Source organism: Leptonychotes weddellii, chromosome 3, assembly GCF_054177405.1.
Source record: "Leptonychotes weddellii isolate Sample4059 chromosome 3, ASM5417740v2, whole genome shotgun sequence".
NCBI classification, from domain to species: Eukaryota; Metazoa; Chordata; class Mammalia; order Carnivora; family Phocidae; genus Leptonychotes; species Leptonychotes weddellii.
The window spans coordinates 49,465,001-49,481,958 of NC_138371.1; the positions used below are offsets into that span (position 1 = coordinate 49,465,001).

A 16,958-nucleotide genomic window follows, 5' to 3' on the forward strand; every position below is an offset into this window, starting at 1 on the left:
ATGTCAGTGTGCCTGCTATTGAAACATTATTACATTAGCTGCTAGAGCTGGGAGGACCTTGGTGGAGCTCAGGGTGTGGGCAAGCAGACGACCGCATGACCGCACGTGTACAACTAGATCGCAAGGTTGTAAGTGCTGTAACAGCCCATGTACTCAGTGCTGTTTGTTTGCAAGACAGTCAGAGAGAGAGGCATGGACTGGGCATCGAAGAATCAACAGAATCATTGAACACAACGGCCTTCTAGGCAGAGAATGACATTTACAAGTCATAAAAGCCTGCAAGAGTACTTCATGTGCTGGAAATGAGAATTGGCTTGAGTATGGTTGGAAAGTGATGTAATAAGTGGAGGAGAAGGCCAGAAAAGAAGGCAAGGGCCAGATCCTAAAGGGTTTGGTATTCTATGCTTAGGATTTTAGATTTTATCTCGTTTGCACTGAGGAGCCACTGAAGGATTTTTAAGCCTATGGGTAACATAATCAGGTTTGCTTTTCAGAAACAATACTGTGATAGTGAAAAGAGGAATGGACAGATGTAGGAGGTGAGACCTGGTAAGGATCAAGGGAGAGGCCATCCTGATAGGCTTGGAAAGTGCTGACAAGGCCCTCAGCTGGGGAAGTCAGGAGGAAGAAGGGTGTAGATTGTGGGGGAATTCAAGATGGTGGAATGAAAGGAACCGAGGGACCAAATACAATGGAGTGGTGGAATGGGGAGCAAGGAGAGTGGGGTGGCCTCACAGAAGCCAAAAGAGGTCAGTGACCAACACAGATAGTGGTAGCAGCGTCAGAAGCACCAAGTCCATTACTGAGAGAGGGCTCACCTTTTAGCTCATTTATTGTTGGCAGTGCATGCCTGTCCTAGGGCTTCATTCCATTCACCAAAGGAAGAAAGACTATGCTGAGAACCCCATAAAGGGGTGGACAAACTCTTCATCGTTCCATTTCCATTGAGGTATAACAGACAAACTAAATGGTTGTAGAATGATTGTTAAATTCCATGTGATGGTGTTATCTATTATATTACACGGCCCTGTCTTGGGGCAAATTATTAAAGGCACTGCTGATCCCTGGGGGTGGGGGGGGGGTGGCAGTTAAACAGTCTTGCTTTAATGACTGACTTGTGCCAGTGGTTTACAAAGCCCTTCCCATGTGTAAGTCATTTAATTCACACAATTTTTTTTTAAAGATTTTATTTATTTATTTGACAGAGAGAGACACAGCGAGAGAGGGAACACAAGCAGGGGGAGCGGGAGAGGGAGAAGCAGGCTTCCCGCTGAGCAGGGAGCCCGATGCGGGGCTCGATCCCAGGACCCCGGGATCATGACCTGAGCCGAAGGCAGACGCTTAACGACTGAGCCACCCCGGTGCCCCAACACAATTCTTTTTTTTTTTTGCAATGAAGAGCTCATGAATTATTATGCATCTCATTTTACAAATGAGAAGACTGGATCAGAGAGATTAAATGATGGGTCTAAGGTCACACAGCTGGGAAATTGTGATATCAGGGTTCCATTTTCTATTTTACCTTGCTGCCTAAGGAAGTGATTTGTGTCTTTAAAAGGAGAACCTGTAGTTAATAAGCAACTACCATCATGGGCAGGAGGGGAACCTTCCCAAACCAATATTTGTGCTAAAATGCAAACAAATGCTAGCAGAATGGGCTACTAGAGAATCCCCTTATGGGTGGTATTGAGATAAGGAAGTGGTATAGTGATCACACTCCGAAAACAAGAAGTCTTTTAAAACTTGTGACTAAATTTAAATCCACTCTTGACTTATAGGGTGATTGTTTCAATGGAGGTATAATATTTTTTTTTCAAGTTCACTCCACCTTAAACTGTAACAACATAATGTTATTTTATCTTTGCTTTTGGGGTTATTTTTTACCATTATAAGATGATTCAACTGTTTATGTGAAAAGAGCTAGTTTTATTATTATTTATTATTACTTTGATAAAAGCCAAATATATCTAAGATGCCCAAATTCCATGACTCTTTCAGTTTTAAACATTATTTTTTGCTATGCTAAGACCTTTCAGTGCTTGTTCATTGGTAATGAAACTATAGAAATTTTTTCTTTGGCCTATACGGTGTCTGTTTTAGACTTCTAGGAATGTTGATCTTCTCAGCTGTCTTTCTGATTGATTTTTCTGCCCCCCAGAAGCACAGATTTCCCTTACTTCCTGTCCCAGTAGGCGACCACAATCCTAGATCAAACCCATCACGATGACTGTTCGTTAGGATGATCTTTTTCTCAAGGTCACTGACTATATCAAAACCTTGTCCCTGTTTCCACAACATGACCTGCAAGTGGTTAAAAAGAATATAACTAAAATTGTAAAATTTCAAACATTACAACCAGCCTGTAAGCTGGATTTTTCTAGAATCATGTTTCTTTTTAAAGATGAAAAGAAATCTTGTAAGAGCAGATATGGCATGCCCAAAAAGAGAAATATAATGTTATGAAGATAAATATGAAATGTAGTCACCAATATAATCAATATTGTGTTTGCAGGTAAAAATATCCACCATTTTTTTGTGATTTAAGTATCTTTTTTTTCCTTTTGTGGTGCAGATCTGAAAGTGTCTTGGTACAGCAAAGACAAGAAAATCAAGCCATCTAGGTTCTTTAGAATGACTCAATTTGAAGACACTTACCAACTGGAAATTGCTGAAGCTTATCCAGAAGATGAAGGAACTTATACTTTTGTTGCTAATAATGCTATAGGTCAAGTATCAAGCACAGCCAACTTGAGACTGGCAGGTACAGTAAACAATCTTAAGAACCACATTTAAATATGGCTCTCTCACAGTGTCAGTAACAGTCACTAAAGATTCCATGTAAACCATCGTTGGCCCTGCCACTCTTTTAATGCAACTAATTGTTTCCATGTTATATGCTACATTCTCACTTTCCATTTATCCCATGTCATTATGAATCACAAACCATCGTTTCTCATTTTGCCCTGCTTTGTCTTTATAATGTTTTGTTATGTATTGCTCTCCTCACCAGCTTTCATGCTTTCTGATCAGCATGTATCAGAATGGAGAGAAACATGCTAAAGAAATAGGTAGATTTGTTTTCTCATTTAGCTAGGATGAAAATTTTTTTAGAAATGCTGTAAGGTAAGCATTATTATCCCCCATTGTCTTGACACAATTCTGAATTCACAGAAGCTACAGAGGATGATTTCAGGTCTGTATACCAGCTAGGTGTATTCACCGTCATTCAAAGAATGCCTGAAGGTTGAGAGGCCCGGTCCTAAGATGGTTTAGCATTTCTGATGCTTGGGGCTTTTAAACTGCCATCAGAAACACTTCCTTGATAGTGGAGGGCACTTTGTTTCAAAACAAGATCACAATATTTTTATACAGTCAGACTATTTTTGCTGAGCTATTTTAGTCTATGTATTATTAACTATGTACATTGAGGATTGAGGGCAACTTTGGTTTTTCCCTTAATTTTAAACACTTACTATAATAATCAGATATTTTCTTAATAATCAATTTAAAATGACTTACAACGTAGAAAGTGTGATTTTACAACCAGAGGGGGAGAAAAATAAAAACAGAAAACAGGAATACCTAAACCGAACTGTGTACTTCTCTACTGCCTTCATGAACAATACGGTGAACTTTCTTAGACTATTCATGCCTTGACTTGTTTGCCTGGAAAGTGGAAGTGAACATGTGTGACTTGGAACCAACCTACATTGACAAGACATTAGGATTGGACTGGATTCTAGTCCACCATTGAAATTTGCAACAGATCTGTAGACAACTCCAAATGAGTTCTGGTTTCAATTCAGGGTAAGACATTAAAGGTTGGCATGCTTCTTTTCAGGATTTAGCAAATTTGAAGAAGTTACATCAGACTCCCAGTGGCATGTCTCTTCATCAGTTTCATTTAAGAAGGAGTCCCTTGGCCAAAAGCCCATCTTCATCCAGCCTCTGTCAAGCCTCAGGGTGCACAGCGGGGAGACAGTCAGATTTCATGCAAGGGTTTCTGGCATTCCCAAGCCAGAAGTCCAGTGGTTTCATAACCAGCAGCCAATTCTACCAACAAAAGATGTAGTTTTCCATTTTGAGGAGTCCACAGGCATGGCTTTAATGTTTATAGTTGATGCTTACTCAGAGCATGCTGGGCAGTACTCCTGCAGAGCCTCCAATAGTGCTGGGGAAGCCTCTTGTGCAGCTGCACTCACAGTGACTCCAAAAGGTAAAGCTCATCTTGCTTTAGACACTTGGATTTGCTTCATACCTCCTACTCCCACTGTTACTAATGAGGGTCTCTGCTGTTTGTCTCATTGCATAGTGTGGTCAGTCCATAATTTACTAATAAAGTAACACCCAGCAGGTCCTCTTAAGTTCTCAATTTTGGGTTAACCTATACGGTTTAAATCTCTTTGAAGTATGTAATCTGTGCATTACATTAGTAAGTATTTTTTTAGGCCTCAATTAAACAGCGTTTCATCACTGGATCACTAATGATCCATTTGCCATATATTGCTTATATAGTATGTGGAAGAAGGGGGACAAATGATATTCCCGGGGCGGGGGAAGAAAGAGACAGAGAAAGAGAGACTGTGTCACTCTGGTTAGCTGCAGTGACAACAGAAGGAAGGACCCAGATACTCTGTGGCATTCGCATGAGCCTTCCTCATCCATTCATCACTGGATCACTGGGGATAAACGTTCTTTTGTGTGATGTGACATCCTAGAGCACACTGCATCTGGCATGCTGCTTCCAAGTGACAGTGATGTCTTTCATCTTCATCTTCCATGCTATTGTCTGTTACTAACCCAGCCAAGTGACAAAGCTTAGATCTTAATATTCTTTTCTTTTTCTTGTCACTTGATTATACAGTGCGAGCCCTAGCTAGGCAGAGTTCTGGGAAAGATGTAAGAAAGTCCACCAAGTCCCAGGCAGTGACAGATTCCTCTTTCACAAAGCAGGAGAGCAAAATATCCCCAAATGAAATTAAGTCATTTCAAGGATCATCCTATGAATATGAATCACAGGTTTTTGAAAGTATATCTCGAGGTTCCGCCCACAGAGCTGCATCGGTTCAAAATGTAGAGTTGCGCCATACCGCGTCCCTTTCACAAAGTGCAGAGAACACTGAGTTCTCTGGGAACTGGGCCGAAGAGGCGGTGGGCGAGGCCCCACGGATTCTCCTGCCGCTTCAGGACCTCTCGTAAAGTGCGGCGACACGGCTCAATTCCTCTGTGTTTTACAAGATGAATCTTCTGTTGATGTAACCTGGACTCATGAAGGCGTAAAGATAGAGGACTCTGAAAGACTAAAGCGGTCACAAAATGGAGATACTTAGTTTCTTATCATATATAACGTTCAGCCGGTAGACCAAGGATTGTACAGCTACATTGTACACGATGACTATGGAGAGGAGACCACATCGGCAGTCCTAAACATAGAAGGTGCTTCTTTGGTTTTTACCTATGACTTGCTTCGTTTCATCCTCATCGCTTTATGCAGCTTTTCGGCCACGCAGATCGAATCAGTGAATATGTTAATTAGCACATCCCTAACTTAGCCCTCTGTTGATAAAGGACTTCTGAAAGGCAGCCAGGTCATTGGCCAAACGTGTGACGAACATTTAACTTTCCAGTCTAGCTAGATTCAAGGAGGTTTAACTCTCAAATCTCATTTCAGAAAGTTATGGCTTATTTCATATGTGCTGCTTTTTCTAGTACTTACCAAATGAGCCATCTATGAAGTATACTGAAGAAGGTCAAAATGTTAGAGTTCCTCAAGTATTAATTACTTATTATTGTGCCTAATACTGTACCAAGTTTAAATTTAATTATTTTAATATGAGGAGGCTCAAAATTTCTCATTTCTGCCCTTTGCTTGCAGATCTGGAAGTTCTAGATGCTTATTAAGGAAATATGAAAATAGCAAAATAGGGCACTGAAAATAATAGGGTTCTGTCTGGACCAAAATTAGGAGTCTGTAGATATTTCTCAATAGATGATATTGCTTTACAGTCTCAGATCCTCCTGGAATCATAGAATTATCTCATGGCAAGATTATTATTTTTGTTGTTATCGTGCTCGATTTGGCCCCATGTCTGGAAGGTCCCGAATAAATTTGTCTTGGAAGAGATAAGTTCTTCCTTTTATCCATGGACTTCCTCTTAGATACTAATGAAAGAGGAAAGTTATTCTTCAGGTGCTAGAATCCCATGCTGTATGTCGACGGGTAAAGGATCTTCACTGAGTCCCATGGAAGAAGTTTCAGCATCTCCAAGGGGTCCATGGAGACCTGTGACCTCAAGGTCTTTCCTGATCCATCCATACCATTTTTGAGATGTTAGAGATGAGCATTTTATAGTACGGAGCTATGTGACCGCCATCTTGGCTCTGAATTTTGGAATAGGTTCATACATCATTTAATATATCTGTAATCCTCACTCACCCACAGGAATCTTTTTTTTTTTTTTCTTAATCTGACATTTTGTTCTGTAGCTATTTCTGATAATATTTTCATAGTCCTCAAAGGGAATATCTCAAGAACTGAGGTCTAGTTATGCAAATGAAATGGAAAATTCCACCATCCAGAGAGCTGACCCTCAATTTCACCATAGCTGCTGGCTACTGCAATAATCACACAGAGTGACTATTTATCTGGAGGTGATGTGGGTGACAACTGGGACGGGTTCTCCAGCTATATAATTGGGAGTTGGCTGTGTTGTGGAGGCAGGAGAAATGTAGGTCTTTCAACTTGCTTCCTAAGGAACCTAGGGCCACAGTACATGCTTGATCGTCATGTTGCCAGAGTGGATTTGAGCTGGACATTTTTGCCAAAGGGTTTCCAGTTCACTCGGTTCTAATTGATTACATTATTAAAGTGTTCTTGGAACATGAGCATTTTTCTCTTGGAAAGTCCAGACTGCCTCTCTTATACTTAAGAATAAAGTTGAAAGATAAGCCACTTTTAAGTGTTTGAAGAATGAAGGATCAGGCATAGTTGTCTAATCATGGAACATAAGACCAGTCTTCATATGTTCCTCTTGTATTTTGGCCTTATAACTTTATTTAGGCTGCACAGTTATCCATGAAGATCATGTAGGAATATAAAACCCCGTAAGTCTGTGAGTTCTGTGCATAGTAAGCACAGATGTATCATATATTAGTTTGGGGACTAACATGCTGCTTTCCTTCTCATCCTAATGACATGTCATCTTCTCTAAATTCAGCATGTGTTTTACTCTTACAAACACAGCTGATTTATTCCTTTTCCTAACTTTATTCTCACCCAGCAAAAGAATCGCAAACCAGAGCAGTTACAAAAATTGCCCTTGGTTCAGACATTAAAAATATTAAAACACGCAAAGAGTCACAAATTAAAACAAGCCACGAAGTAAAGAGAGAATCATCAAAGAAAACATCAAGTTTGTCATTCACCTCGTGCCAAAGCCTGCAAGGAACGGAGAAGCCAGGGAGTCCAGCACATGCGCGTGATGCCACACAGATGGACGGAAGACTGAGCGGGAACCGGGGCACCCACCTTGCTCTCAGCAAGCTGCCCCAGAAACGATTGTGTCTAAAGCCTGCGCCTTTTCCCTATATAATAAAAGCCATTTTGAGTTGAGGGCTCTTTGTTTTGCTCCTTAATATGTCATCAGACTTTGTGTAAAGTTTTAAAGGTGGTTCAAATCAAAGGACTACTTACTAGCAGGAAACACTTAATTCTGCAGGAAAATCTGAGAATAGCCCTCGGCAAAAAGTGGGATGTTAGAAAATGCATGTTCCTTCTCAATGTGACTCCATCTCTTAGTCTCTTAGTGTTCAGTCGATAGGACATTAAAAAAAAAAAAAAAGAATATTCCTATAGTTTGTGGATTGTTTTTTTGAATGCATGTAAAGGCATGGGGAATTATGGAACTAAAAGTGGAAATTTCACAGAGAACCTAAAATAAAAATGTTTTTTAAAATCTTTCTGCCAACACTATCATGTACTTTAGCAGCTCATTGATTTGTTTGGCATGGATTTGGGGGGTGCATTTGGGGGATGTAGTTTTCCATTACCAGAATAAAGAGAAAATTGTAATTGTATGAATATACGTATCGAGGCAGAAAGTATATGGAATTAATCATTAAAATCTCCATATATGTTTTTCCATTTTAGCCCCAGAATCCATTTTGCACGGGAGGATTGAAGAGCAGATTGAGATGGAGATGAAAGGTATTGTTCTATTGGATGTGAGATTTAAGTAGAAATTCTGAAGGATTAATAGAATCCTTGAACTGCCTACTTTTTCTTAGTAATATTGAGAAAAATGACATAGATGTACAAATATATCTCTTAGAGTATATATTACTATGTCGCATGCCTCATTTAATATGCTGGTGGTTACATGCATTTCACGGTAATTTGTTTGATGGTAACTTAAAATTTTGTATTTAAAATGTATCAGCCACATTCAACTTCATGTTTGCAGCCATTTTCAAAAGCGTGTACTGGAAAAAGTTGTCATCTTAATGCATGAAATCAAGAAGTAGAAGTTTGTTTTCAAAATCACAGTGAATTAAATTGAACAATGGGCAATAACCTAGCTGTCATTCTCAGAATGCAATGTCATGAATGAATTATGATTGAAATGCTACTTTATTTAGGGTGTGTGAAAATGTTACATTCCCATTCTGGTGTACACTTCGTGCACATTCATCATTTTAACACTGATATGTCTCTTACACTGGCTTGCAGATAAGCTGCCTTACGTGATCCGTATTGCCTGCTTTCCTTTGCATAACATTGTGACTTCATGGCTGTATTAGTTCGAATAAACGCCTTCTCATTTTATTTTAGCTAATTATTTATGGTTATAGTTCTTATAGATATTTTTAAATGGTTAATTCTCAAAAATATAATAATTTAATCTACAATCAAAAGGATCAGAAAGGGCGTTTATTCCACTCTCTGCAAGTCAGGTAAGATTTTCCTCTTAACCATCAAAAGAACAAAGTTTTCCTGCTCTCAAAACAAACATGCACAGGAACATGTTATTTTAAAATGCACTTTTGCTTGTTCAAGAAGAATTTCAACAGTTTGAAGAAAAGACCAGACAACGAACGATTTTCGTGTCAGAATCTTTTAAACAGAGCATGGTGTTGCGTTTATTCGAACAAATATGGTGAGTGAATTTTTTTTTATGGATTTGTGAGAATCTGTAGCATGCATTTTATTTTATTTTCTATTTTGCAATTTCATTTATTTTCAACTTTTTCAAATACTATGGAAAATCGTAAAATGCTTTATAATTTACTTTTTTTTCAGAACTGTTCTCCGAGGGGAACTCTGAACATTCTGAAAGAGATACGCGCGATGCCTTTTCAGATTCTGAAAACTTAGACCACAGCTCCGTGGCTGCTAAAAGATATGCAAGTCAAATATCTACGAGCTCCTGGCCCGAATATTTCAAGCCTTCTTTTACCCAAAAACTTACGTTTCAATATGTTTTAGAGGGGGAACCCATTGTTTTTATGTGTAAATTAATTGCTTGTCCAACTCCAGAAATGACTTGGTTTCATAACAATCGGCCTATCCCAACAGGTCTTCGACGGGTTATAAAAACTGAGAGTGATTTACATCATCACTCTTCCAGCTTAGAGGTTAAAGGCGTCCAAAGCAGAGATTCTGGAAGTTACAGATTGTTAGCAACTAATAGTGAAGGGTCCGCTGAGTCAACAGCATCGTTGCTTGTTATGCAAAAAGGGCAAGATGAGAAACGTTTAGAATTTCTGAAAAGGGCAGAACAGACACATGGAAATACAGAGGCTTTAGCTGAAAGGAGAGAAGACAGGATAAAGGTTGGCCTGAGGTTTACTGGCTCTCCCTTTAACAAAAAACAAGATGTAGAACAAATAGGAATGATGCGAACTATACACTTTAAGACAGTAAGTCCAGGCAAGAAAACTGACTTTCCATATGATGAAGAATATTTAGAAAGTAAATCTGACATAAGGGAATGGCTTAATGTAGGTGAAAGCTTCCTGGACAAGGAGACCAAAATGAAGTTGCAACGTTTGCGGGAGGCTAGAAAAATGTTAATGGAGAAAAAGAAATTATCTCTTTCAGATATGTCCTCTGAAATAAGCGCAAGAACTCTGAGAAGTGAAGCTAGCGATAAAGACATTCTGTTCTCTAGAGAGGAGACAGAAGGCAGGTTTGTATTGGATCTAGCTGAAAATAGGGATAAGGTAGGTCATTCATGTGAGGGTATTGTCCAAAATCCACAGGTCCTTCCTAACCAAATGGATCAAAATGTAGAATCTGGAGAACCACCCACAAGCTTTCAAACTACTGCTGATGAAGAAATCCTCCAGACTAAAATAACAATGAGCCAAGAGGCATTTCTAAGAGAAAGTCTCCAAAAAGACCATTTATATGGTGGGATTCTAGTAAGCGAGGATACCCAAGCAAGAGAACAACTTGAAGAAATTATGACCAAAACTGAAATTAGAGAGTCCTCTAGATACATCACTGTTATAAATGAGAACGAGGAAATATATGAGACTCCTGAAGAGGTGTCCCAAGTTATTATTCCACATGCCAGTGAAGCTTTTGATGCAGTTATAAATATTGAAGAAAATACAGAACTAGATAGTGAGAGAATAAGAAAAGATGATTTGAGAGAATTACAGCACTCTACTTTCATAGAAGCTGATGAATTTGAAACCAAGCAAGAAGGAAAGACCACAAGATTTATGGAAAGTTCCTTCCAAAAGCTTCCACAACATTGCCCACCTTCATTTCTTCACGAAATTGAATCTCAAGAAGTCTATGAAGGTGACAGTTGTAAATTTGTGTGTCACTTTCAAGGATATCCTCCACCCATAGTGACGTGGTATAACAATAATATACCAATCCCACGTAACCGAGGCTTTATCACTCATACCTTGGAAAACTATTCAATATTAACTTTTTCTTCTGTCCTTCCTCAAAATGAAGGTTCTGTTACCTGTGTGCTGTTTAACCAATATGGGACAGTAAAAACAACTGGTATACTTAAAGTGAAGGTAAAGCCAGGGTGCGGTGTTGACACACATACACTCCCGGTGTTGCGCGAATACACTGATGAGGAAGAGGAGCTGGCATTGGTGTTTGACCAAACAAAAGGCATTCAGCCGTCTTGGAGACAAAAGGGCCAAAAACATCTCCAGACGAACTTCCCAGTTCCTCCCTCTGCAGACACAGAATTGCTCTGCTTTCCTGTAGAAATTCAGGTAACAGTAGCTACTCCTACCCCAGAACAGGATAAAGAGTCAAGGGAACTGTTTCACTTTGAGGAGTTGGAACCTAAAGCAACACCTCAGGATGAGGCTCCTCAGTCACCAAAACACAAATTTATATTTTCGTCAGATATTACTAATGAGCCACCAAAAATGTTACAGGAAATGCCAAAGCATACCAGGTGTAGAGAAGGGGATTCCATAGTATTTGAATGTTTATTGTCTGGTGAGCCTAAACCAGTCGTGACGTGGTTTCAAAATGGGCTCCTATTAAAGCAGAACCAGAAGTTTCAGTTTGAAGAAGTTAATTTTAGCTACAGATTATATATTAATGATATCAATTCTCAAGATTCTGGAAAATATAAATGTGTTGCTGAAAACAATTCAGGAACAGTTGAGAGTGTTTCAGATCTGACAGTGGAACCGGTCACTTACAGGGAGTCTAGTCAATTAGAAAATACTTGTGGAATTTATGCAAAATATTCCAGAGATCAACAAATTCAGGGAGAATCTGTAAGGGCACATTTTTATGATTATCCACCTGGTCCTTTTACTCCCCAATCCAATATAAAAGAGCATTCCGTAAGGGAACATTTTCAAAGCCTTGAGACAATTGAACAGATAGATCAGAAAGATCAGGTTCGTTGCACATATTCTGGAGAAAAATTACCCAGATTTATGCAGGGTGCTTCTAAAGCCATAAAAATCAACAAGCCTGTCACAGCCAAACTCATACAGTGTCAGGGTGAAGGGAAAGAGGGACACGTAAATGAAAACTCAAAGCTGTGCCAAGCAGAGGGTACTGTTTATCCATTTGTTGATGATCTCAGTGAAGTTAAAAGAATTAGGAAAGAGGTAAAAAATGATTTCAGAAAAGTTGGTGATGCAGAAAGGGAAAATGTGCAAGAATACGCCCAAAGTGACTATTTACCAAATATCCAGTCTGAGGGAACTTCTGATAGTTACAATCCAAAAGATTCATCTATCCTCATATATGAAGAACCCCTTGAAGAGAGACACTACCCAAGGAAAAATGTGAAGCATAGAATCATTGCATTTGGAAAGTTACAACATGTAGAAAAAGGAGTTCTAGAAAAAATACTTACCAGGAAATCATTTGTCAATCCTCCTCAGAGGGAGCTTGGTGACAGAGACTTACCATTAAAGCAAAGAGAATCAAGATCAAGTAACCTAAATGCAAATATGTATCAGGCAGAGATAATGTCTCCAGATACTGAACCAGATTCATCTGACATTGTAATGAATTTAAAGCTGCTTTCTTCTCAAACTCATAAAGAATTTGAAGTACAAGAGAGGGAACAACAGAAAGAAATAGGTCTTAGAGATCAATCTGTAATTTCTGGAAGGGCGGAACATGAAGCACCTATTACATTTGACTTAAAGCAGTCCCACTCTCAAATAGAAAATGCAGATCTAAAAGTCCAAGCATTAGATGGTGGTCAACCAGAAGAAGCTTATTTTAAAATCCAACATCCTGCTTCTGAAATAGCTGTTGCTGAGAGCATTGTATTTGATCTAAAACAAATGTATTCTCATATAGGAGATCCAGCTAAGGAATTCCAAGAGCCAGAAACTTGGCAACAGGAAACACCTTATAAAGAAGAAATTGCTGGCACTGAAACATTACAATCTGAGACACAAAATACCTCTAAGAGTGTGCTAAATAACATATTTACCAGTCCAGAAATGTCTTCCTGTCAGGAGTTTTCAAATAGGACTGTGTTGGAGAAAAGTCATTTTGATGAAAATATCCTGTCTTTGGAAAAACATATACAGGAACATAATTTAGAAATTTTAAATCCCAGTATTTCTCTTAAATCCTTTTCCAAAGAAACCCATGATGAATCATGTGCCCTACTTCAAACCTCATCTGCTGATGTAGGAGAAACTGATATTTCTGAGGAAAAAAGTTCTCTAGAAAATGGAGATAGAAGTTTCATTCCACATTTGAAAAAAGCAGCAAGCGAGGAAAAGCTTTTAGAGGCCTGTGAAAAAGAAGAAGAACACACTTTGGAACCAGAGTCGGCATTATTTCAGATGCAGGATGGAAGGACACAGGGATATGTCACTGGAATTTTGGGAGACGACAGAGGTGATGTTCACGAGGCAGCCACATGCCACAAAAAAGTGTCCTTGAGCAAGCGCTTTCCATTCTTGACGACTGAAGACCAGCAGAATCCACATAAACAAATAAGGGAAAAAATCGATGCCTTTGGAAAAGAAAAATGTTATGAAGAAGTTCAGGTTCAGAATGAAACTTCTCTCTCCACTACTGAAGAAGAAAAGATAGAAACTTGTTTTTCTGAAAATCTTCCTAAATCAGATGACGCACATGCAACAGAAGTAATGGACTCTGAGACCTCCCTAATACAGTATTTACTTGCTGCTGGAAAGCATGAAATTCCTCAAACTAAAGACACCAAACACAAGGCAAATCTTCTCCAGAGTGAATCAATCACGTCAATGGAGGTTGAAGAAGTAACTTTCAACACTGTGTATGAATACTACAACCAACAACAGGAATCGTTATGTCGCCCATTTTCCCCTGAATCTGATATTTCAATTGATGTGGGAAGTACAAGCAGTGAAGAAATCTCAGAGTTAGATCAGTTTTATACCCCACCATCATCTGTTGAACATTTTGAAACTCCAAAGTCTCCTGATTTATATTTTACTCCTTCAGATACAACTAAGCAATCCGCAACAAATTCGGGAGGTGAGACTGTGGAAAGAACTACACTTTTAGAGGAAGCTGCCGAAAGGTACTCCACGCCTTCTGAAGGCGAGGTAGCAGAGAGATATTCCACACCTCCAGGAGAGGCACTGGAGAGATATTCCACACCCCCAGGGGAGACACTGGAGAGATATTCCACACCCCCAGGGGAGGCTCTAGAGAGATACTCTACACCGCCAGGAGAGGCACAGGAAAGATATTCTACACCCCCAGGGGAGACAATAGAGAGATATTCTACACCCTTAGGAGGAGAAACAGTTGAAAGATATTCTATTCCTACTGGAGGACCAAATCCCCCTGGAAACTTAAAAAGGTACCCATCAAAAATAGAAAGGGAGGACAGTACACCCAATGAACATTTCCATACACCTACAGGAGAGAGAAGTTCAGCTAATGAACTATGGCGTTCCGATTCATTTGGCACACCCAATGAAGCCATTGAACCAAAAGACAATGAAATGCCGCCATCTTTCATTGAACCTCTGACCAAAAGGAATGTATATGAAAACACAACATTAGGCTTCATTGTTGAAGTTGAGGGCATTCCAGTTCCTGGTGTGAAATGGTATCGAAATAAATCTTTGCTAGAGCCAGATGAAAGAATCAAAATAGAAAGGGTGGGTAATGTGTGTTCTTTGGAAATTTCTAACATTCGAAAAGGAGAGGGGGGAGAGTACATGTGCCATGCCGTAAACATTGTAGGGGAAGCAAAGAGCTTTGCAAAAGTAGACATAGTACTCCAAAAAGAAAGAGCAGTGGCCCTCCCACCTCCAGTAACACATCAGCATGTCATGGAGTTTGATTTGGAAAACACAACATCATCAAGAACTCCTTCTCCTCAAGAAATTGTCCTGGAAGTTGAATTAAGTGAAAAAGATGTTGAAGAATTTGAGAAGCAAGTGAAAATAGTCACAGTTCCTGAATTTACTCCTGATCATAAAAGCATGATTGTGAGTCTGGATGTTCTACCACTGAATTTAGCAGATCCAAATATGGCCTCAAGGGAGGAAGAAGACAAAGATTTAAAAATTGATTTAGAAGTATTTGAAATGCCTCCTCGATTTATAATGCCTATTTGTGATTTTAAAATTCCAGAAAACTCAGACGCTGTGTTCAAATGTTCAGTCATAGGCATCCCTAGCCCAGAAGTTAAATGGTATAAAGAATATATGTGTATTGAACCAGATAACATCAAATATGTGATCAGTGAGGAGAATGGAAGTCACACCCTTAAAATTCGAAATGTCTGTCCGTCTGACAGTGCCACATATAGGTGCAGAGCTATGAATTGTGTAGGAGAGGCTATCTGCCGGGGATTTCTCACCATGGGAGATTCCGAAATGTTTGCTATGACAACAAAGAAAAGCAAAGTGACTTTAAGCAGCTTGAAGGAAGAGTTAGTCCTAAAGAGCAAATATTCAGGCAGCTTTTTTGAATTTCAAGTGGTGGAAGGGCCTCCCAGGTTTATCAAGGGTATTTCTGACTGTTACGCACCTTTAGGCACAGCAGCGTATTTCCAGTGTTTAGTTCGTGGCTCTCCACGACCCACAGTTTACTGGTACAAAGATGGGAGATTGGTGCAAGGTACACGGTTCTGTGCTGAGGAAAGTAGCACAGGGTTCCACAACCTATTCATAACGAGCTTAGGAAAAGATGACGAAGGTGAGTACAGGTGTGTGGCTATGAACAAGTCAGGAATGGCAGAGTCCTGTGCAGCCCTCACCCTAACTTAGTTTCTTGTGCAAAGTTTCAGTGCCTCCGTAATGATTAAATTGATTTGAGTGCTTCCATATTTTCCAAATTATAAAGATCCAATCAATTTCCAAATATGTCTACTCGGTCTGAATTTGATACATTGAAAACCCCTGGGAAAACAGTTTCTCTCTGTAGAAATCTCATATTTGTAGCACATGTAAATATTCTGTGATCTCAACTACGGAACTATGACTGTGTCAACTCTGCTGTGAATCATCAAGCACGATTAAATATCTCCGTGGCTACCTAACTGTTTGTACCACTGCTTTACCCTCGTGCCTCCTCCAAAAAGAGTTTCGGTAGAATGCGTTCTCTTTTAGCAGATAAACTATTTACGTAAAGTAAAACATAAGATGGAAGACCGGGTCAGATGACCATGCAGACAAATTGGTAAGGTAAATCTCCTCTCTGCTCTGAGTAGAAGTCATTTTTGAAGTTGTAACCCTTTTGTATCCAAATCCAGGCTTACTGACTTGGATTTAGAATAGATATAACAAACAACAGAAACCAGCTTCTCGCAATTGATAACTAGTTCTATAATCTGTTTTACATTGCAACCTTAGTATATTTGTTCGGCTCTTTTAAAATTATTTTCATTATTAATATTTAACTCCTGATTTTGAAGGGACCAATGGTACATTCTTTTTGGGTGGAGTTCATCTAGACATTTGTACATTTGCAAGATATGCAAAGAAAGATCTTTCCAGTTTTGGGAATACCCCATTTTCTCAATTTTTAAAATACCATCAGGTGGTAAATGCAGCATTCACTTGATACTGGCCTGGCGGAGAAGGGAAACTACTATATTACATTTATATAGAGATTTTAAACTGTAGTCCAATTTCAGAATCTTTAACATTAGAAGATAGAAGATGGGGCATTTTTAGTATCGAGCAATATGGTAATTTGTATTTCAGATTATATGCAAATAACAAGGTAATAAGCTTTCCTGTCATTTTTAAACCAACTAGAAAATTTTAAAACTAACTAGAAATTAAAAAGCATTCAAGTTTAAGATATATATGTCTCTAAAGTGACTTTGTTTTTCAAAATTATAATGAATTCACAAAATTCTTGACAGTGTACCTATGTATCACTGTGAACCTGAATCTTCTCACATAAGATGTAATAAATATAAGACCATTCAGTTTTCTTATCTGAAAATGAGGAGTTGGACCAAAAGACCTCAGAGGTG

General features: G+C 39.0%; 1 protein-coding gene and 1 long non-coding RNA gene across 24 annotated transcripts in view; both read left to right on the forward strand.

The window, feature by feature from the left end:
* TTN (titin) overlaps positions 1-16,958 on the forward strand; it is a 270,727-nt gene that overhangs the window by 46,040 nt on the left and 207,729 nt on the right. For 22 of the 23 annotated variants that reach the window (XM_081814090.1, XM_081814067.1, XM_081814082.1 and 19 more), the window contains 2 exons: positions 2,573-2,761; positions 8,150-8,206. In XM_081814090.1, the coding sequence (XP_081670216.1) occupies positions 2,573-2,761; positions 8,150-8,206 (246 nt within the window). Of the gene's footprint in view, positions 1-2,572; positions 2,762-8,149; positions 8,207-9,298; positions 16,014-16,958 lie in introns of those variants that run through there. The other variant, XM_081814089.1, reaches the window with a different exon arrangement.
* Positions 4,340-7,967, forward strand: LOC145720513 (uncharacterized). Its single transcript, XR_014143507.1, has 2 exons — positions 4,340-5,436; positions 7,281-7,967. It is a non-coding gene; the product is annotated as an uncharacterized LOC145720513 (long non-coding RNA).